Source organism: Sinocyclocheilus anshuiensis, unplaced genomic scaffold (assembly GCF_001515605.1).
Source record: "Sinocyclocheilus anshuiensis isolate Anshui unplaced genomic scaffold, SAMN03320099.WGS_v1.1 scaffold843, whole genome shotgun sequence".
Taxonomy (NCBI): domain Eukaryota; kingdom Metazoa; phylum Chordata; class Actinopteri; order Cypriniformes; family Cyprinidae; genus Sinocyclocheilus; species Sinocyclocheilus anshuiensis.
The window spans coordinates 271104-293473 of NW_015547670.1; the positions used below are offsets into that span (position 1 = coordinate 271104).

The 22370-nt window shown below is 36.7% G+C and overlaps 1 protein-coding gene across 1 annotated transcript in view; it reads right to left on the minus strand.

Moving 5' to 3' along the window:
• The window catches only part of LOC107702729 (cartilage acidic protein 1-like), a 26649-nt gene extending 5308 nt beyond the window's left edge, over positions 1-21341 (minus strand). The window contains exons 1-12 of the mRNA XM_016505132.1: positions 21142-21341; positions 20130-20326; positions 19901-20037; positions 14772-14928; positions 13004-13138; positions 12747-12892; positions 9797-9933; positions 7869-7951; positions 6697-6797; positions 4364-4532; positions 887-1032; positions 758-800 (exon numbers count right to left, since the gene is read on the minus strand). Of these exons, the coding sequence (XP_016360618.1) occupies positions 758-800; positions 887-1032; positions 4364-4532; positions 6697-6797; positions 7869-7951; positions 9797-9933; positions 12747-12892; positions 13004-13138; positions 14772-14928; positions 19901-20037; positions 20130-20326; positions 21142-21341 (1651 nt within the window). The remainder of the gene's footprint in view (positions 1-757; positions 801-886; positions 1033-4363; positions 4533-6696; positions 6798-7868; positions 7952-9796; positions 9934-12746; positions 12893-13003; positions 13139-14771; positions 14929-19900; positions 20038-20129; positions 20327-21141) is intronic.
• Positions 21342-22370: the final 1029 nt, after the last annotated feature.

Genomic DNA, 22370 nt, shown 5'->3' on the forward strand with positions numbered 1-22370 from the left:
GTGACCATCCCCCAGCGCCAGGTAACGACCGCATCCAGAAACGGCCGGGTGATACGTTGTCTATAGCAAGACCCACATCGCCTTTACAAAGACGTAACGTCAAGTTTGCCACGCAACGTCGTCTTTAAAAAGACGCACCCAAAATTGCTCTTTTAGGGAAAAAGCTCTTTTAGCGTGCTGAGGCGCACAGGGGAGATGATCATCTGCAACACAAACAGGGGGTAGTGCAGCCTGATGTGTGCAACCCACTCGACACGGGAAACCACCACCGCTGAAGCGCCGTACCGCCAAAACGAAGAGCTCTCCAAGAGCGCGCTGAACTCGTTCAGTCTTCTTCTCTCAGTAGAGTAGTCAGGAGCAGAACGATGTGATCGCTCGGCTCCGAAGCGAAAAGCTGAACATGCGCTGCATCTGCTGCCTACTTATACTCACGCTGTGATCAGCGGCAGCTGGATGCAATAATCGCATGCCAATGTGCATTGGCTCGTTTAGTTTACACTCGAAGTAGATTGGTCTCTCTAAGCGAGATCCCAATTCGTCGGTGACGTCGAGAGTGACCGACCGAAAGGGAACTTGAAGTTATAAACAAATTATTTTAAATTTTGGTTAGTTTTGAGCAAAAACATATTTGTTAGAAATAATAAACATTATTTAAAAAAAAATTTAATGAGAGTACATTGAAAGAGTACATTTGTTGCAATGGATTATGGAGTTTAGGCCTCTGGGAGGTTAAAGGTCACATTGCTCAAAAACTTACCAGTGCAGCGGCCATTTTCATTGACCTCAAATCCTGGTCCACACTGTGAAAAGAAATAGACATTACTTACAACAATTAAACCTCTCAAATAAAGAAAGAACATGTGAGTATGCCAGGCAGGGTACGTACCTCGATCTCCACCACTGGGGTCGCCTCCTCCTCATTCTCAGGGTAATAGATCTCCATCACTTTGTTCATATCACTGGTCTCCAGAGGTCTTGCCACAGAACGTCCATCTGGCCAGAACACTTCCACACTGGTGGCCACATCTTTCCCTGTCAGGGCGGCAAAGCAGCAATCCTTTTAGTACCTTACGAACAGCCCGTCTTTATAACTTCCCCTCAGGTTTAGGAGACATAATGAATGATTTCTTTACTTAATGTACATTTCTCCATGGAAAAATACCATTCTGGAGAAAGGGCCCTCCCAAGAAGTTTCTCGGCAATAGCCAGGTTGGAATAGGCTCTGGTTTGGCACAGACCACGTAGTCTTTTAAACAAATGCACAAGAATGTGTTCAGTCTCAGCTGTGGACAGCTTCATGAGCAGCGAGGCCTGAACACATCTCCTTTGATCGTCAGAACCGGTTTCTCATGACTGCCAGTGTGTGGGGTTCACAGGCCAAGAGCGTTTCTGGCATAGCAGCAACTGAGGCATTAAAGCAATGAGGTTCTCACATGCCAGTCCGATGAAATCCGTCTGTTGTTTGGTGGCTGCAATAAGGAGCCATATAAATGGCACAGTGGTTGGAAAGCACTTAATTTAAGAAGGTTTACAGAAGCATCCATTAACTACCTTCAATCTAATTGTCAGAGACACTTTCTCACAGACGGCGGGGACGGTAATTAACATGGCTGTTAGAGGAGACTGTCATAGTGATCATGAACGGAGAGATCATCTTTTGGAAATGAATGTGGTGGAGGAGGAAGGCAGAACTTCAAAGGAGCTGAAATGAGGAGGGACATGGTGGGCATTAGACTTTCTTTCCATTATAGCCTTTAGTCAAGCAGGAGAGAAGCTGACTGCCTTCCCAGTTCTTAATTAAAGAGACATTTCTTAGGTAAACAAATCCACGGGGCTCCTGGCAGGGCCCAGGCTGGCTCAGGTGCCTCTCGAGACAAAAAGCATGACATTTCACCAGTGGTTACTGAAAGATGCAGTTTAGTTGGGAAAGACATACTGAGCACCTATTGACTTTTTATTTAATAAAGGCAATCTGCAAATTCTGCATGTGGAAAATGATAGATGATTGCAGGGTTTGGATAACTGCATGCAATACTGATAATATTCACTAACAAACAGTACCATGGTACACTAACAAAAAGCACCATGGTATTTAAATAATGATTAATTAATTAATTAAGTTAGTTAGTTAGTTAGTTAGTTTGAGAAATCAGAAATTCTAAATATCTAATAATCTAAATAACAAGTTATTTCATTTATTAAATAAAAATCCATAATTTTGTTTTTTTTCTGTTGAGATGTATCATGGTAATCTAAAAATTCAAAATGTCTAAAAATCTAAAAAAAATAATAATAATTTATTAATTACATTTAAAATTGTTCTTAATTTCTAATTTTAGGAGTATCATGGGATGTTTTATCTGAGAAATATAAAAGTTTTAAATATCTAAAAATCTTAAAATATATTTAAAAAACAATAATTGAATCTAAAAATTAAAAAAGAGAGATTTACCATAGTAATTTTTGGCAGATAAATCTAAATATTCAAAATATCTAAAAATCTAAATTAAGAAATTAATATAAGGTGCAATTGTGAGGTACCACAAGCTATATTTCCATCACCCTGGTTTTATGCACATTTTGAAGTATCACATCAGAAATTAGTGATGGAAATGCCAAATTTTGAAGAAAAAAAAAAACACTCAATTCACAAAAACGTTTTTATGCTCGCTTGAGGTGGTTTTTGACTTGTGCGAAAATTAGTTAATGTGAATAATGGGAGATGGAAACACATTTGCAGAATAAATTCAGATGTAACGAATATTAAACCCACGTGACTAATCGGCTGTTTCCGCTGATGGTGTTTTATTTACTGTTGGTTACTAGGTTACCAATACCACCGTCATCCACTCAAACAACTCGATTGAAACGCACCTAATTCATATTGGGATTTTTTGTTTTTGTTTTTTCTTTTTTTTTGCAAACTTTGAAAAGATCGATCTATTGTGAGATATAAAGTCATATTGTGAGACAACACTGCCACTGCAAGAAATAAAGCTGCAGTTGTGAGACAAAAAGTCAGAATTTGTTAAAAAAAAATAATTTAAGAAATCGGACTTCCATAATCCGACACCATAAACTGTACTATGGATTTATTTTGTAGTGCAGATATTTTTACATCAATTTACAAACAGTCTTACTGAAAGAAACATCGATGAGAGGCCTGAACTCGTACGCACATATTTACGAGCCCTTGGGGTCATCCAATGACCACTGATGGCTATCGTTTTGTTTTTCACAGCACATTCAGAGCAATCCGAGCTTCCAGCTGGCAGCCTACTCCTGCCACAAATCTGTCCGATAGCTCCCAGATGAAGCCATGTGCCTCCAAGCATCTGTAACATGGCCGAGCCGTGGGGAAAAGGTCCCGGTCTGCTGCCACCGGCTGCTGCACTTGCAGGCTCCTCTCCGGACCTCCAGTCTATGAGGATATTCAAGGAACCGGCCTCCACGCGGAGGATTATGTTACTGAGACCCGAAGCAACCCCACTGAACATGACCTGGCGTTACATCATAATTGTTTCTCTGTAATGAGTCAGCAGAGCGAATACTTGTTTTCCCACTACTCAGCGACCCTGAACATTTCCGAGCCGGTGGATGCACTTATGAAATAGATATTTTACAGGTCTGGACAATTTCATAGCTGTTCCTTTCTTAAAGCTGCAGTCCGTAACTTTTTTTGGTTAAAAATTGATCCGAAATCAATATTTGAGCAAGTACATAACCAGCCAGTGTTCAAAACTATCACCTTACTTTAGCCCGATTCACAACGGTTAGCTTATAATAATGTGCCTTTTCTCACAGCAGCTGGAATAATTAAATGTATCATTTTGATGGCGGATTATAATCCAGAAAGTACTATGTGTTTATGAAACACATGTGAATGAAATTAAATTATATTCCAGTTTTAAATGTGCTTCTGATTACAGATCGGTTTACACAAGATTTGTATTTTAAAGACAACCAGTTCCAAGGGAGCATAATTTGCTTTTTGGGTTAAAATAATTTCTTAATATGAAATTCGAAGAGTATGACAATTAGTTTAGACTGTGCAGAAATTGAAATCTACACGCTAATACACACTATTCATAGTCACCAATGCTGATGTTGTTAACATTAATCATTTGAGAATAAAGTATAAAAATAATAATAATTTTAACGGTTTGATGTGATATGAGCTAACCGATCTTTAGATTTAATCACCATTGGTAGCGAGATTTATAGTAATGCTTTTTTCCTCAGTTGGTAACAGAGATGGCGACAAAGAGGCAAAACTTACGGACTGCAGCCTTAATGTGATTTTCCTGCAAAAATTTTTTAGGCAGGCTTTTTACGCAAAAGAGAGTGGGAAAGAAATACATACCGAGTCCAAAGTGAGCCACTGGCTCCATCTCGCACAAATACCCTGATCCTCCATCTATAATGCGTGTGTGAGGGCCATTTCGCTTGGTGTAGACTATCACCTTTGCCCCACGAGCAAAAGCCCCAAACTGTGTCCGTGGAATCACACGGAGCCATTTATTAGATGAGCCCTGTAATGAGAAAACAACAACTTATGTCAGAACAGGACTTTCAGTTGTTAAACTTCAACCAGAAATGCAAAATACTGTTTCAGGATGACCATATGTCCTCTTTTTGTTCATGTCCTGGCCAGGACTTCTAAATTGCCTAAAATGTCTGGCTTTCGGCTTGTTTTCCTATCGTTTTCAAACTTGCTTAAGGTGATGACTGAAAAGTAGTTCGACCAATAGCGTCCAGGCATTGGACATAATCGACCAGTAATGGTGAGTGGGAAGGTGGGATCTACGGAGAACAGTCAAAGCAATGCAAATATGCATACATATAATGTATGAGGACTGCAGATAGCACGTCAATAGGAAAATGAAGCCAAAACTTAGACATTTTAGGCAATTTTGAAATCCTAGCCAGGACATATCTGGGAAAAGAGGAAGTATGGTCACCCTACTGTTTCTAAGCTATCATGATGCATTTAGACCAAACAGACCAGAAAAATTGCAAAATGTATCTATTAATTATCTTAAATTTCCCTAGACAGCAATGAGTTTAAAAGGAGAGCAAATGGAACATTTTTTACATTGAGAAATAATTCCAAGATAATTCGTCAAAAGAATGAGATTTTAAAATTAATTCAAATATTTCTTCAAATTCATCCTAGACCATATTATCTGATCTACGTCATCCACATTCATGTTATATTTCTACAATAATTTATTACTAATAATCTTTTATCCACCTTATTTTGCAATGTAGAAGTACTATTTTCTTTGAATGTGCGAGATGTCCGATTCATTAGCTGCAAATAACTAGAAGAACATAAGGGGCGGACCTTATTCAAGCAAATTTCAGGTATGGGGCCCCAAAATAATAACTATGTGTTCTTTTACGCCTAACCCTTATTTTGCTCGCTCGCTCGCTCTCTCATAGTTTATAGTTGATTTACCTCTTCACAACTTAAGTAAATAATTAGTCAACCTGATGCTGTTCTAAAGCCACATTAGGCTTTTTTTTTTCGGATCACAAAAGAAGACATGCTTGCACTTGTCCATTTAATAAACTGTAACCTTCTTTAATCTTTTTACAAAAAAAATGGTTAAAATCTCGTAAAATTATCCCATTTAACTCGTTCCATATTCCAAGTGTTCTTAAGGCATACAGTAGGGTTTGCCAAGAAACAAATCATAAATGTAATCTATTATTAAGCAAAAGTCTCCAGTCGCATTCGTGCATTTGTATGAGTGCACAGCAGTTTGCACCAGTGCGCGCATAGGAAAAGCACACAAGCGAGTCATTTTGAAACATCAGGACAATACTTTCTTCTTTGAGGTTCTGAGACAGTCAGGATTATACAAAAAGGATTATATAAAAGCTGTCATTCACTTAAGTTCATCGCGATCTCCTGACGTTCCGTTAATCAATGCACAATCAATCTCTCATTTACATTGTATCTACACATTGTTATAATGAGAGGATTCGCGAGCTTGCAGAAGAACTCAGCACTTGACAAAAACTCGGCGTTTTGAGCAATGAGTGAAACTTTGACGCTCTCCAGAACACAAATACACACTGGAGCGTTTGCCAAATATGTTTCACCAATATCAGATGGGGCCCCCTGATTCCCCAGGCCCTAAGGGGCCACTTAAGGCCCGTTCACACCAAGGACGATAACTATAAAGATAACGATAAAGATATAGTTCTAAAAAAATGTCTCAGTATTAAAGAATAGCAGAGTCCACACCACAACTATAACGATAAAGACAAAGAGAAACGATATCGTTGGAATCACTTTCAAAATGATTTTTCTCCAGCTGATGAACGATAAAAAAAAATAACAACAGCCAATCAGAATCCATCCTGCTGTAACGAGCTCGAGAATTTAAAGCTGCAGATGAGTGTGTGCTTAGAATTAACAGACAATATCGTTCGCTGGTGTGGACGCTAATATCGTTATCTTTATAGTTATCTTTATAGTTATCGTTCTTGGTGTGAACGGGGCTTTACCTTGCTTATTGGTTTGTCTCATTTCTGAATACCGCACTTTTACTTCTCTTAAGGAATTTCAGAAAAAAACATTTGAGACAAAGTTGATACCAGAACCAAGCGTAACTTATTTCTCAAGGAAATCCTTAGGGTTTTGCCTATTTAAATGTGGCTGACCAGTCTAAAACACTATCTCACCTGAGTGACTTGATACACAGAGATGGGTTGAGCTGCACTTTCCCCATGCGTCACCAAAAGATCCAGCTGTCCATCTCCATCAATATCAGTCACAGCTGCTCCTGAAATACAGACCATTCTGCTCAGACACAGCTGTAACATATGTTGTTTCCAATTCTCAACATTAATACCAAAACATCTTTAGACCAGATCTACATTAATACATTGGCTTTCTAATGATGATGATGATGATGGTGATTCAGATTGAGTGGTGACTGAACTCAATACTAAACGTCAGTAAATAACACAAGATGCAGTTACACACAAGCCTGGATTTATAATGCCATCTAGTGGTAGAGAGGAGATAACCAGGATTAAGTTTTGGAGATGAACGCAACCATCCCATCACTTGCAGTGCACAGTTTAGTTGTTTGTTCATCAAGTACATCAAAAACTCATAGTTTCTCCTTTACATGAAGGTGTGCCCAATTAACATACACTACTGTTCAATACTGTAGTGTACACGAAAAGTTTGGGGTCAGCAAGTTTTTACAAAATGTTTTTTTAAAGAAAAAAATATAGTAAAAGAGTCATAATGTGAAATATTATCAGCATCATTACTCCAGTCTTCATTGTCACATGATCCTTCACAAATAATTCTAATATGCTAATTTTATGGCCAACTTATTATTATTACCAATATTGAAAACAGCTGTGCTGCTTAATATTTTGTGAAAACCATGACATCTTTTTTCAGGATTCTTTGATGAATAGAACGCTTAATAGATCAGCATTTACGTGAAATATAACATTTGTAATGATGTAAGTCTTTGTCACTTTTGTTTTGTTTAATGCATCACTGCTGGATAAAAATATAAATTTCGTGATTGATTGACAAGCATATCCTTTGATATTGTCCAAAACGCATCGAGATGGATTTGCAACAAATGTGATGTGACAAGCTATTAAACAACATGGAGGTGAGTACATTAATGCGGTCTTTTTAATCACTTTTTGACAGAACATGCTCCTCAATCCTTTATAACTTATTTATTTTTTTTTTTTTTAAAGCTTTGGTTCATTTTCAAGTTATTTTAAGGGGAAAATCTTAAATTTACCATATGTCATGAAATGGATTTACAAGATAAACAGTCCTAAATTTTGATGGAAAGAACCAGCCAAACCCTTCGTACCAGTTCCCCGTCCCTCTGGCTCGGTGGCCTCCCCGATGTTCAGCTCCTCGATCTGTGGATCTCCGTGTTCTCGCCGAGAAACTCTGCCATGGTAAAGATTAATTACTTACTCACTTTGCCTTTTGGCTTGAGAGAGCTCCACACAAAGGAACAGTCAAAGACAAATGTACCTTGTCAGCTGCATGTTATACAACATGTCTCAAAGGAGATATTCAATTACAGGCTCATGAAACCCACGCAATATTGATTCAGTTAAAACATTTTTAGGGCTGGAAGTTCATACTTTACATTTTGATGACTAATAATGCTAACTAAAAGGTTTCTTTATACAAAAAGCTTACGGCTTTGCTTTGCTTTCTGAGAAACATAATGACTCCAAACCTTTGACTAATAGTGTATTAGTATTTCACTAGCTATGTGCCTTCACTCTGAACAAACGGGTAAACAAACCTGCACATTTGACAATATACTAACCAATTAAGGTAAAACTACCTCGACTGACAATGAACCTCAACGTGATCAACTGTTTCTATTGCTTGACACATTAACACACCATGTCCAAGTGCAAAGTATCTATGACAAAAAAAAATGAGAAGATGCACATCAGAGACTCTAAAGCCAATTTTAATTACTTACTCACTTTGCCTTTTGGCTTGAGAGAGCTCCACACAAAGGAACAGTCAAAGACAAATGTACCTTGTCAGCTGCATGTTATACAACATGTCTCAAAGGAGATATTCAATTACAGGCTCATGAAACCCACGCAATATTGATTCAGTTAAAACATTTTTAGGGCTGGAAGTTCATACTTTACATTTTGATGACTAATAATGCTAACTAAAAGGTTTCTTTATACAAAAAGCTTACGGCTTTGCTTTGCTTTCTGAGAACCGAGGTCCAGATTGTTTGAGTATGGGATTAGAAACTAATTTGAAGCAATGTCCTGTTTAATGCTACATCCAGTCTTCTCATTAGAAAGCCATCGTGTAATGGGTGAGGTCGGATGAAGGGGGAATTTCCCATCAGGTAGAGTTGTGGTTGGACTGGGTTGTGTTTGTGGTCTGGCGGTTGAACTTGCTGGCTTGTCATGCCGCCTGGGCTTACCACCAAATCCCCAAAATAGAGAGAGTGTTTCCATAATTATTTCCTACCTTACAATGTAAATAATGCAACTCTGAACATAATGATAATTGATCAAGCAGGCAGGTTAGACAGGTTACATTCATTATTTGATTATTATTATTATTAATAAAACAATATAATTTGTTTATCTGAGTGAAATAATCGATCCTACTGATATCTTATTGGGGGGGGGTTATCAGAATGTTTTATTGTTAACTAAAACTATAAAAATTGTTTACGTCAATTAAAATGCTGAAATAAAATAAAATATTAGATATATAAAATATAGATTTAAAAAAATTAAACTTCAAAACTTTAGCACCAAAAAAATATCATAAATTAACTAACTATATAAAATAAGCAAATAACAAAATAACTACAATTAATAAAACTAAATTGGAATGAAAATCAATGCAAGCTATCAAAAATATTAAAAATTAAAAATACACAAAACAAAATTACTAAAAGAAAAATATAAAATTAAAAGCTAATTCAAAATATTAATAAATACTTTAATAGTATATAAATACACCAAAAGTTGTTCACTACTATTTTTTTATATTCCTTACTAGATTTGAGAATTATAACAGGGGGGTATTTTTAGTATTTCTGATAATGACCGAACTTTCAGTCTGTCCTTCAGGCAGCTATTAAATTACTTGCAAAGACATTAAATTATGCACAAGATTACTGTTGTTTTTGATCACCATTCACTTAGAACATCTTAGAGTTAAACATCTCCTTATACGTTCTGCACCCCTCTAAGATTTTGCCTATGCATGTCAGTATAGTCTTTTTGTACACACCTGAAGAGTCTGTTGGCTGATGGTCCTCTGTAGGCAATGTTGTTGAAAAAAACTTCTAGTTCATTGTCATTATCAAAGTCGGCAGCGATGACAGTGCGAACAGGAGATGGCATGGAAAACTTCTGTGTGGCGATGTCCTGGTACAGAGAATATCAGCGTATCAATATTTGAAACATCACAGTGTTGACACTCTTTACACTTGGGAAAATCAACCAAAGAATGGCTTACTTATAATAGTTGTCTCTACATATTTAACTAGGACAGGAAAAGATTTTTCCTTCGCTGACAGGAGAACATCAGCTTTAAGATTGGGAGAGTCAGATATGTGATATCTATGACATAAAGATCTAAGCTGCAGGTAAATCACAGTCTAAAAACTGCAGGGAGTGGAAGCAGAGAAAAGTAACTGCTGTCGTCGCGCTTCAATAGTGCAGCAACGAGTCATGGAAGAGTTATTGAGCATGCCGGCACTCTCTCAAGTATTAACCCCAATTTTAATTATAGGGCTCATAAAACCTGCAGGTGAAAGCCCATGAAGTGACCTTCTGCTGTCTGGTTGAAGGAGAGGTGATGGCCATCTCTGGACAGGAACCAGCAGAGGTGGTACAGCTGAGATGTCAGATGATAGATCGATAGATAGATAGATAGATAGATAGATAGATAGATAGATAGATAGATAGATAGATAGATAGATAGATAGATCACCTCCCACAAAAAATCCACAACCTGATTTTGCTCACCCTTATTATGACTCACAGATGCACTTCCACTAGCTAGTGTGCTTGTTCAGCCAAAGTTGAATTAACACACGGAATAACAGAGCATCTTAATCACAATGCAATTATACATGGCAAAGGTCACAATATCCTACTCTGATGCACAAATCATTCTGTAAGGTCTCCCATGAGACATTAACCCAACAATTGGCCCCCATAAAACAGTCATTTATACTAAAGAAGCCGATCACTGCCGCTAACACTGATATCAAACTAAAGCTGAGGAAGACACACATCGCTGATCCATCCATAACAACAGTCCAGTCAAACACAATTACCTGACACACTCTGAAGTGACGTGACATGTGGCCAAGTATGGTGACCCATACTCGGAATTAGTGCTCTGCATTTATCCCATCCAAAGTGCACACACACAGCAGTGAACACACACACACCGTGAACACACACCTGGAGCAGTGGGCAGCCATTTTTTTGCTGCGGCGCCCGGGGAGCAGTTGGGGGTTCGGTGCCTTGCTCAAGGGCACCTCAGTCGTGGTATTGAAGGTGGAAGAGAGCGCTGTACATTCACTCCCCCCACCTACAATCCCTGCCGGTACGAGACTCGAACCTGCAACCTTGGGTTACGAGTCCGACTCTCTAACCATTAGGCCAAGGTTCATTACTTCTTTAATTATTATTATTTATTTTAGGACAGGCTTGATTACATAGCCTAATTAAACCATTAGTTCAAGATTAGCAGACTTACAAATTTTGACTGGCCCCACAGGACAAATGTTTCTCCTTGACAACAATGTGCTTACAGAGAGCAGATTGAAATTATTTAAGACTTTAAGCCTAAGAGTTTTATCTTGAGAAAAAGATCCTAGTGATCTCACATGTGTCTCATCTAGAGTTTCAGAAGAAATCTCAATGTTCTTAAGTTTGCCAACATACTAAAATCTGGCAAAGACATTTGATGTTCAATATGAACAATTAAAAAAAAAAAAGTTTAAATGAAACTTAAGCCATCCTCATTCCTAGTTGTTTGTCTATCAGAAATAGAATATTGGTGACTTTTATCATACGGCTTTTGCTATCATTTTAAAAGCTGTGGTAAAATCACTATAATGCACAGCCTCTTGTAGCTTATATTGTTTTATTTTACTGTACCATAAAGAAGTTAACAAATATCAGCCTCTTGCCAACATATTACACTACCATTCAGAAGTCTGGGGTCTGTTCATTTTTTTCTTCTGCTCACCAAGACTGCATTTATTTGATCAAAATACAGTAAAAACAGTAATATTGTGAAATATTATTACAATTAAAAATAACTGATATTTATATTTTCTAATATATTGTAAAATGTTTTTTTTTCCCTGTGATGCAAAATTACATTTTCAGCATCACTACTCTAGTCTTCAGTGTCACAAAAAATCCTTAAAAAATTAATTTTAATATGCTGATTTGCTGCTCAAGAAACATTTAATATTATCAAAGTTGAAAGCATGTGCGCTGCTTATTATTATTGTGAAACACCATTACATTTTTTTAGGATTTTTTGATAAATAATAATTTCAAAAGAACACCATTTATTTGAAATATTTCAGTCTTTACCGCCACTTTTGATCAATTTAACGCATCCTTTCTGAATTAATGTATTCATTTCTTCAAAAAGAAAATCTTACTGACCCCAAACTTTTAAAAAGTAGGTTCTGCAAAAAATTTAAAAATAAACATTTCTTACAACATTCAGTCTTGATTCAGCTGTCAGCAGATTATAAAACTTCCTGTTGAAGTCTCAGGAAAAATAAAGAGGTTCTTCGATCTTACTGTGACTAATTACAATCACTGTGCTTTACCAGCTGAAACAAGGGCCAGGTCACTGCGCAAACAATAGAACAATGATTAGAGAATAATTGAATACTCCAATCAGACAGCAGATGTTATTATTTTATCCTCTGTCTTCTCTCAGAAGGATTTAATTACACAGATCAAAATGTAGGGATCATGCTGTTTTGTTCTGTATAACAAAGATGAATCCTATCATTCAGTATATTCACATTTAATAATAAAAAAAAAAATGATTTGCATTTCCTGAGGAGAACACCAGTGCTTTGAAGGCAGCTAAGTAACAATTTTAAAGTTTCAGGCCTGGCAAGCACTGCAAGAAACACTTTTTCTCTTCCATTACAGCTAAAAGAATATGCAAAGAGTGTTTTTTAAATCTGCACCTTAAACCTTTGCTTGCGATTATTGCTGAGCTGTAGGAACAGACGATGAGGCCCATTCCAGTTTCCATAGACAATGTCTGTCTTCCCATCCCGATTAAAATCTGCTAGCGCCACTCCACGGCCATGCTGCATCGGGTCATCAACCCCTGCGACAACAAATACAAATATTTCATTGCATGTTTACTGTGAAAGGCTAACAAACTCACCTTTCAAAACAAAATCATCAGAAAAAATTTAAAGCGTCAGCTCTTGCTTACCTACTTGTGCCGCCACATCTGTAAATGTACCGTCTCCGTTGTTGCGAAACAGGAAGTTAGGGCTGTACTCATTGTCACAGAAAATATCAGGTAGGGTCTGACTGATGATGGGACCGACCACGACCCCCCGTCCCCCTATAACACACAGCAGAGAGGGGCATCATCACCAAACGCATAGCAGAAATCGTTAGTGGCTTTCCAGCTCATTTCCCTAACAGCGGCTCACTGCTGCTTTTGCTGACACAGTCTCTGACTGCCCATAATCACATGTGCATTTAACCAGCTCTCTTTCAACACATCTCACCCGGCAATCACTATTCTACAGCTCTGACCTCTAGCTGAATTACAGCAGCAAGTAATTGTTTTGATTTGTATAGCGCTTTTCACAATGAACATTGTTTCGAAGCAGCTTTAAAGAAAATAGTGCTTTTATTTCTTAAAGCCCAGCAGGACCAGGCTTTTTCTTAATGCTAAATATGAACGTGATATTAAGATTTGTAATAGCTCTTACTTTCAAATATATTTGAAAGACATTTGAACAGAAACTTGGGAGAGGGAACAACTTTTTGTTGTATTAAAGAATTTGTTGTAAGTATTTATATTATTTTATATTGTTGCAGACTGGTTAGGATAGAAATAAAAAAATGAAGAAAAAATAAAAAATAAATAATAAAATAAATAAATAAATAAAATAAAATAAAATTAATTAAATTAAATTAAATTAAATTAAATAGACCGCCTTTAGATTATTCCTTTGCCTGCTTGCCATTTGGACTTCACGTTTGTGGTTGTTGGACTGTCCTTATTAAACTTCTGCACATGGATTCTAATGCACCTTCAGCCTCCTCATTACATATGTGAATAATGTGAATAAAATAGGTGAAATATAAAATATGTAAATAAAATAAATGCATTGGTAAAATAAATGAAACAAACATGTTGTGCTTGAAACCATTCCATGTTTTGTGTCATTCAAACAAATGAAATAATGAAATAAAATATAAAATAAAATAGCATGTATAATTTAAATGAAATTAAACATTGTTGTTGAAACCATTCTGTTTTGTGTCATTTTAATGTGTGATAATATGTGAATAATGTGAATGAAATATTAAATATGTGAAAAAAATTTAAAATGTAATTCAATTAAATTACTTAAATTATAAAATAAGTTAAAACATATTGTGGTTGAAGCCATTCCATGTTTTGCGTCTTTCAAACATATGAAGCCTGCCAAGGCTTTAACAGAATCCTCTATAGTGAGGCAAGAATATCAAAAAAGCTTAATTTTGTTGCTACAGCGACATTTCCCTTCTGAGACTGTCCTGGTTGAACCCTTCTCAAGAGTGCCTCTCCAACACTGCTCTGAACGGTGGTCCAAAGCCCTGCACTCCCCATAGTGATTAATGGAATGGCTGCTTCATTGAGTAAGTCAAAGCTGAAATACGGCTCACTTGTCCTTGTGCCTTCACATGACTTTCAGTGCAGTAAACAGCTGAGTGGGCCAAAACCTCCATCTCCTTATTCAGCACTGTCTTCCAGGGCCCTGTTCTCTCTATTACTGGCTGCTTTAGCTGATAAACACTGTCTATAACTCAGTGATTCAAAGCTGATATGAGCACTGAGCTCTACTGTAAATCAGCCATAAGGCAAAAAACCCGGATCCTTCAGCTCATGGCCGTTAAAGAGTCCTGGGTAATATATTCACTGACATCATCGTACACTTACACACTCCCACTCACATATTGATAAATAAACGGACACGCACCTGTGAACTTGTTGACTCCGGCCTGCTCAGCCACGTTTGACAGTGCAATGATTCCCTTGGACAGGTCACTTGAACTTTCGTCCATTTCAATCAGAGCATGTGGACCTACAGTTCCGCTGGCATAATTGGCAATATAAATGGAATAACGGCCTGTTCCCTAAAAAAAAAGATTAAAAAAAAAGATAAAAGCATTGAGTTTATAGTGATTAGATCTCTAATAATGTTTCAGCTCATAAACAATTTTGAAAAATTGCTAAATTTCAGAAATAACCTACAAGTAACATTGAATTAAATGTGAAATGTTGAAGTTCAAAGACTGAAATAGCATTTTCTTGTAAAACATAATCCAATAATTTTTGTTTTATTGACAACTTTGAAAAAAAAAAAATTACAATGTCCAACAGTAAATAAACATATACACAGGATAATTTGTATTTGATCTGAAAGTCATAACATTTCCACAACAGTGCCATTTCCACCATTTCTCAAATTAGGTATCATGTTCCATAGCATTCTGTGTTGGAAATTACATTTTTAACATTTTTAGAATACAAAAAACTCAACAGTCCCACAAACTATCGATACTTGCACATATATATTTTATTAACAAGGTATAAAACAATGTATAAAATATATATAAGTATCGATAGTGTGTGGGACTGATGAGTTTTTTGTATTTGGCCTTGGTTTGGTATGTTTTCTATCTACTACCAGCAGGTGTGCGAGGTTAATTGTTAATTAACATTTTTAGAATAAAATGTCTGTTATTTAATTCCAAAATGCCTTTCCAACGCTAATTTAATTTATAAATAATATTTTCATACTTTTTGCATAAATTAACAGAATTAAAACAAAATTACAGCTTGACTGACATTGATATACAGTACATAAAAATGATTTTGTTCATAGGTGGCACTTGTTTTATCCTGATTTTCAAACATTACATGTCTCATATTTCATCTCAAACATGCTCTTCTTCACTGGCACTGCTGTCTCCTTAGTAACCAAGTACACTAACGTAAAGCAATAATATAAAACTCAATTAGGGTAAAAACCATTAGTTGCAGTGGCGTGTAATTTGTGGATAATCTGATGTACTGTAAATCATTTTCTCACAGTCAAGACATAAAAAAACATCGCAAAAAAAGTTTCCAAGACATTTACGTGATCTTCATATAAGAGAAATAAGTCAAACACTCGTCCACATACAGTTGCATACACACGCACACATATTTCAACTGCCTCCCCTTGGATATTAATTTCACACCCCATTATCAGAAAGATTCCCTGTGGACATGAAGTCAGCGAAGTAGCCAAGCAAATGAACTTACGCACACATTTTCAATAAAGACACCCACGATCCAACAGCATGGACATGGTGAAATAAAGAAATATATACATAATAAGTATATAAATATCAGCAGCTCGTGACCAGAATCCTAATGAGGCACAACAATGAAAATGTCAAACGCTCTCTGGTTTCTACATAACCGCCACTTCAGGTCAGCAAATACAGATTAAAGCATAATGGAGTTAAAACAGATGTTGCCCCAGAATGTATTAGCAGCTTAGGTTGTAATGTCATGATTTCCATGTTTTTCATGCTCTGTTTATCAATAACGAATTAGATTTACAGAAAAGTACAGCAAAGTATGCGAAACTAATACTTTCAAAGCATATTTTGTACTAGGGCTGCACGATTAATCGCATGCGATATTTAACGCGCATCTTGTCAGAAAGCCGGTTCTGTAATCAGCGTAAATCTCCATCACCTGCGGGCTTTCACATTGAGCAGCATTAACTACACAGAGCCGTTGTTCACTGATGAGAAGCGCAAAAAATCGCGCGAATATGAACGTGGTTTAGCGCAGCTCGTCAGTGAACAACGGCTCTGTGTAGTTAATGCTGCTCCATGTGAAAGCACGCTAATTACAGAACCGACTTTACTAACAAGATGCGCATTAAATATCGCATGCGATTTATCGTGCAGCCCTACATCTAATATTTCATAAGAATATTGATATATATTTTGTTTTCCTATTCAATTGTTTTGTCTCCCAAAATGTGTAATAAACATGCTTTTAGGTGCGATTAATCGTGCAGCCCTATTTTGTACCATCTCTGGTTTCATGCAAAAATGTTTTGGGTTCGAAATTATGGGTTGAAAGGTGGGTGTACTGAAAAAGTCAATTTACAGAGTTGCAGAGCAATGTACACAGTTCCCAGAGAAAACCGTTGTAAGGGAAACAGGTCAATTTAGCTCAAAGGGAATCATATTTATTTGCCCCAAAATTGACAATCTCCTAGGAATTGTCAATAAGTGTTCTTTTGTTTAAATGCTGTGAGCTACTCAAAGCTGCTAGTTGGTTCAGGCTTGTGGCGCAAGGATCTGATTTACGAACATCCTGTGTCTTGGGCCCCTGTGGAATTCGGCTCCTCGTGTTTCAACCATGTTTTGACCAAATCTTAGATTGTCTGATTCGGTCTGATATCCTACACCATATATGTTTTAAGCTATCAGTTTAACATATTAATTCAATTTATTAGTTATGGGAAAATAACGCAATTCAAATATTTGTAGTCCATAAATGCAGTTATGTGCCTCTAAAATTCAAGATATTGAGTCAAATAAATGCCGCTGTATGAGTTTTTGTCTCATTTTCATATCATATGATAAGCGATATCACACAAGCAGCGAGAGCAATGTCACACCAGTGTTGTTTTTCTTCTGAATAGCACAAGTTCAAATGTGATTTTATACAACAGTTTAAATAGAGAAGCATAAGAAATTAATATTAAGTTATATTTTAAACACAATATTATCTGTTTTTGCTCAGATTTGCTGACGCAAATTTTACCAATTACAGTCACAGCAGAATCCACAAGTAATCCACATGACTCCAGTCCATCAATTAACATTTTGTGAAGCAAAAAGCTGTGCATTTGTAAGAAACAAATCCATAATTAAGGCATTTTAGCATTAAACCGTTGCTTCTGGCCAAAATTCAGGTCTATAATTGATAATAACACTTTCTCCAGTGTTCTCTCCCTGTTGTCTTCTCACATCAAAATCCACCAAAATATTTCTTTAGAACTGTTTTGGACTGTTTTTGCTTGTAAACGGTGCTTGATCTGTGCATATTTCTCTTCTGATTCAGACAGTTTGAAATTAAAAATGTCTTAACTGCAGAGGATAGTGAGCAAGTGATGTAATGCTAAATTTCTTCAAATCTTTTCCGATGAAGAAGTATACTCATCTACATCTTGCCCTGAGGGTGAGTAAATTTTTAGCAAATTTTTATTTTGGGTGAACTATTCATTTAATTAAACTGATTAAACAGCATGGTACCCATTGGTACATTTTTAGTTACTTTTTTTTTTAAATCACAATTATTTACTGTTGCCTTGAATGAATTGAGAATTAAGATACAGTAATATAAATATAATATAATGAATGTATTTAAATTAAAACATTTTAAACCAGATTTCTGGACCTTAATGCTTCTGTGACCTTATATGACTGTAGTTAGGAATAAATTAGGCGAACTCAACCGTCTGCATCAGCAGTTCATTTCAACTTTTGAAAGTTTCTTTGTGGATCGACATAGTATCCAATGACAGGGTAGTTTTTTTGGTTCCCAACTGAACTCTATGAAGACCAAACACATTTTGTTTTGTTTCTCTCCAAACCTATTATAAGCCTGATCCTAAATCATTTAAATCATAAAATCATTGATGAAGGACTTTTAAGCAGCACCAAATGAATGCGGGTGAAAAAATCCATTTCAATCCCTCGAAGCTCTTCCCCAGGATAACTGAGCATCCTTCACTGCGGACTGCTCCACACAACAGCATGCAGTCCAGAAGTAATTGCGGAAATATGCTGTTCAGCTTATTGTGCTTTGGACTAAATACAAATCATTGACATGTTTGGCCATTCATCATGCCGTCTGGGATTAGGTACCAGTGAAGCGCGGTCAGACGGTGGGAGCTCCGATAACCTACGTGCAGAGAGACAAATTAAGGCAGCACTTCCCACCTAATACATCTCCTTACAAAAAGAAACAAATGAGGCCTTGCGTTTTCTAATTATCACAGCACATGATTCAATGTCAGAGACAAATATTGCAGAACACTGGAAATGAACAATCATATTGGTTGGCTGAGAGGGGGCAGGACTCAACGGTAACGGTGGACAGCAAATGATGGGTGCAGAGGATTTTGAGTCTGTGAGGGTGAAACGATCAGACAGTAACGAGATGTAAACAGTCACTCAATACCCTTAAGAACTCACTTTTCCTCAGATCCCACATGCTGATGTTCTGCAATCCTGTTGATGATCAATACATACCTCAGGCTGCAACTTACTATTCGCATACATTAAAATTCACAAACAGTTTTTCCAAATGCTTTGAGCAAGAAATTTCCATGATTTTCAGTCATTCATGATTACTGGATGAGCATTTCTAAAAATCATTTTATACAGACTGCACTCAAGAAGAGCAATTTCTAGTCTGTGCAATATTTTAGAGCTGAGAATAACCAGAAACATATGTTCTAAGAACATTATGAAAGCATTCCATGAATGATGTATAAACAATGTTTTTGTGCTAACATTTTGAGAACATTATTAAAGACTTTGACTAACTTTGAACGAATGTTCCATTAATGTTACTGGAAGAGCGTTTGTTCATAACTTTAAGAGATCATTGCCAGAACATTAGACAAAGTACTGAGAACATTCCCTGTTAGCTGGAAACGTTTACAACAGCTGTGGTTCCCCATCCAAAAATGGACCACAGGTCTGTTTTGACTGAGAAACATACTAAGAGCAAATGTAATTGAAAATGTACAAATGAAGAGGTAGAAAAATAAATTAACTTAACTTTTAAAATGGAGGAGAAAACACTTCCCATATCATTTGATCCATGACTTGGAAATGATTAGCCTAAACATTTTTTAATCCCTGATATAGATGGCAATCCTGATCTTAGAAGATCTGTGCGATTTTGGAGGAAAACATACAAATTATTTATTTTTCCACCTGGTTGGTTTTCCTGAAGGAAGTGTTTCTACCATCAAGCTTTTGCAAAAGCTTTCATTCAACACAAACTTATTAGAGGTGTTACCTTTCTGTCCACACATGCGAGTGACCGGCCAGCCACGCGATTGGCAACGTCTCTGTGTTCATTTATGTCATCATTCAGTAGATCCTCAAACCGCCCGTTACGAAACTTAAAGAGCTTGTCAGTGTATGTTGCTCTCCCTGCATGAAATGACATGAACAATTTACATGAAACTAACATCCATTTACAGTAGCATTTCCATCAGAGCCTTGTTTATGAAACCGTTTCATACCTGAGAAGGCGTTATTAGTGTTAAGGACGTAAATTTCCTCTCTGCCATCACCATCTATGTCACATGCTGTCACTCCGATGGCATTGCCCTGTCGATCTCTGAGTGCATAATATGGAGAACTGCGGTTGTCAACCGCAATGTTAACAAGCCTCTTCTTAAGATTGTCATACTTCAACACCAGATTTGGGCCATTGTAGCTAAAGAGAAAAAAGGAGAAAACATTTGTGTAATTGTGTATATTTAAAAAAAAAAAAAAAAAAAAAAAAAAAGGGCCACAGCTAAAAATCCGTAATCAGTATGTCTTGTTCTCCAGTAAAATCTTTCATATAAAAAAGTATTTAAATATTAGAGAAATAAGTCAAAATGCTTAAAACAAGAAAAAAAAGCCAGCGGGGTAGGAAAAATAAATTGAATTCAGGATATATTCCCTGAAAATTCAACTCAAATAAAAACATGCCTTGAAGGATTAATGTATAACCATATTCAATTTATTTGTTCCCAGTTTCCAACAAGGAACATCATTGTTGGTGTATTTCACTGACCTGCAATCCCACAATTCCACCTCAGCTGTCATTTAATGTAAGGAAAAACAGATTCTAGTATCCCTAGAGATACGATTCTGTCAGTTGCACTTAATTTCATTCTTGAGCACAACTCAAACAAAACATTGAACTCTCCAATTACATCTATTTTCATCAACACAAATTCACTAAGATCCAAATCATTTCACAAATGGTTTACAAATAATCCCAATTAATTGCTTTGACATTTCTGCTTCCCCTAGAAAATATCACTTTCAAGCCACAAACTGAGGTAATGTTCTTGGCCAGTGCATCTGTTCTGTCAATATCGCAAAAATGTAAGTTCACTCAAATAGCACAAAAGCACCATATAACTTGATAAAGAACACTGATAAAGTATTTTCCCTAGAGAAGCATAATGTCATAAACGCTTCACTTCTTCATTATACTGCTGAAAACAATGCATGTGATCTGAAGACTAGGACACTCACCCTGAAACAAACATCTCCAGATCTCCATCTCCATCCACGTCAGTGACAGCCACGCCGTAGTTGAGCTGCGTAGGGTTATTCTCATAGTCCGGCGGGAAAACACTCTGAGTTATTGAGGCAAACATGGGTTCAGTCCGCTGACCCCATGACAGTCCCAGGACAGACACACCCGCAGTGAGCAGTAATATCCATGCTGACATTGTCATCTGTGAAATTCATCAAGTTTTTTTAAGAATAAAAAAACACTCTTTGGATTAAAACTATGACAAGATCACTGTCATACTCACCTCCTGATCTGTGAAAAACTCTTTCAAGGAGGTTATGATTCACTCAAGTGAGATGAACTGTAAAACATCCTGAACTGAGCCACACAGTCGAGATATTCCACTTTCATTGGGTTTTAGGAGACTGAATGGCTTTCTACAGTGTTAAGAGGCAATTACCTTCCCGGCATTACACTCACAGCACAGAGACATAAATACAGAGACTGCAGACATGTGACAGGTCAGAATGGACCAAATCAAGATCTGAGAGTAGAAGCCATTTCACTGCACATGAGACAGACATTTAAGACGGCAAAATCCATATGTGACAAAGAGTATGAGGACATGATCTTCCTATCGATCTATCTGTCCATCTATCCATTTAAGTATCTATCAGTCTATCTGTCTGTCTGTCTGCCTGTCTGTCTGTCTGTCTATCTATCTATCATTAAATCGAATTAAGAGAATGTAGAACTCACTTGCACGTTTATGATCTATCCATTTGGCCACCCATCCATCTATCTGTCTGTCTATCTATGATTAAACTGAATTCATTAAGAGAATGTAGAACTGACTTGCAAATTTATGCATATGTTGTTCCGAAAACTATCATTTGTTCACCATTTAACATTGCAAATGCCATGTGTGAACATAAACAAGTAAATGCAGACAGTCACAGACAAGGCCTCAGTCCTAATTTTAAAAGGATAAGTCCACCCATAAGTGAAAATTCTGTCATAACTTACAAACCTTTATATCTTTTTTTTTTGTTGTTGTGTAAAACAGTTGTTACTTACAGCAGAATATCCAAGCTGATTTCATAGCAGGGAACAGGGAACGTTCTGGAAAATTTCTCTCAAAGTTATAAACAAAAATTCTTCCAGTTGTTACTAGAATGTTCATTCAGATGTATGTGGTCTTTAATAATTTCTCAAAACGTTAGTACAAAAACATTCTATATCATGG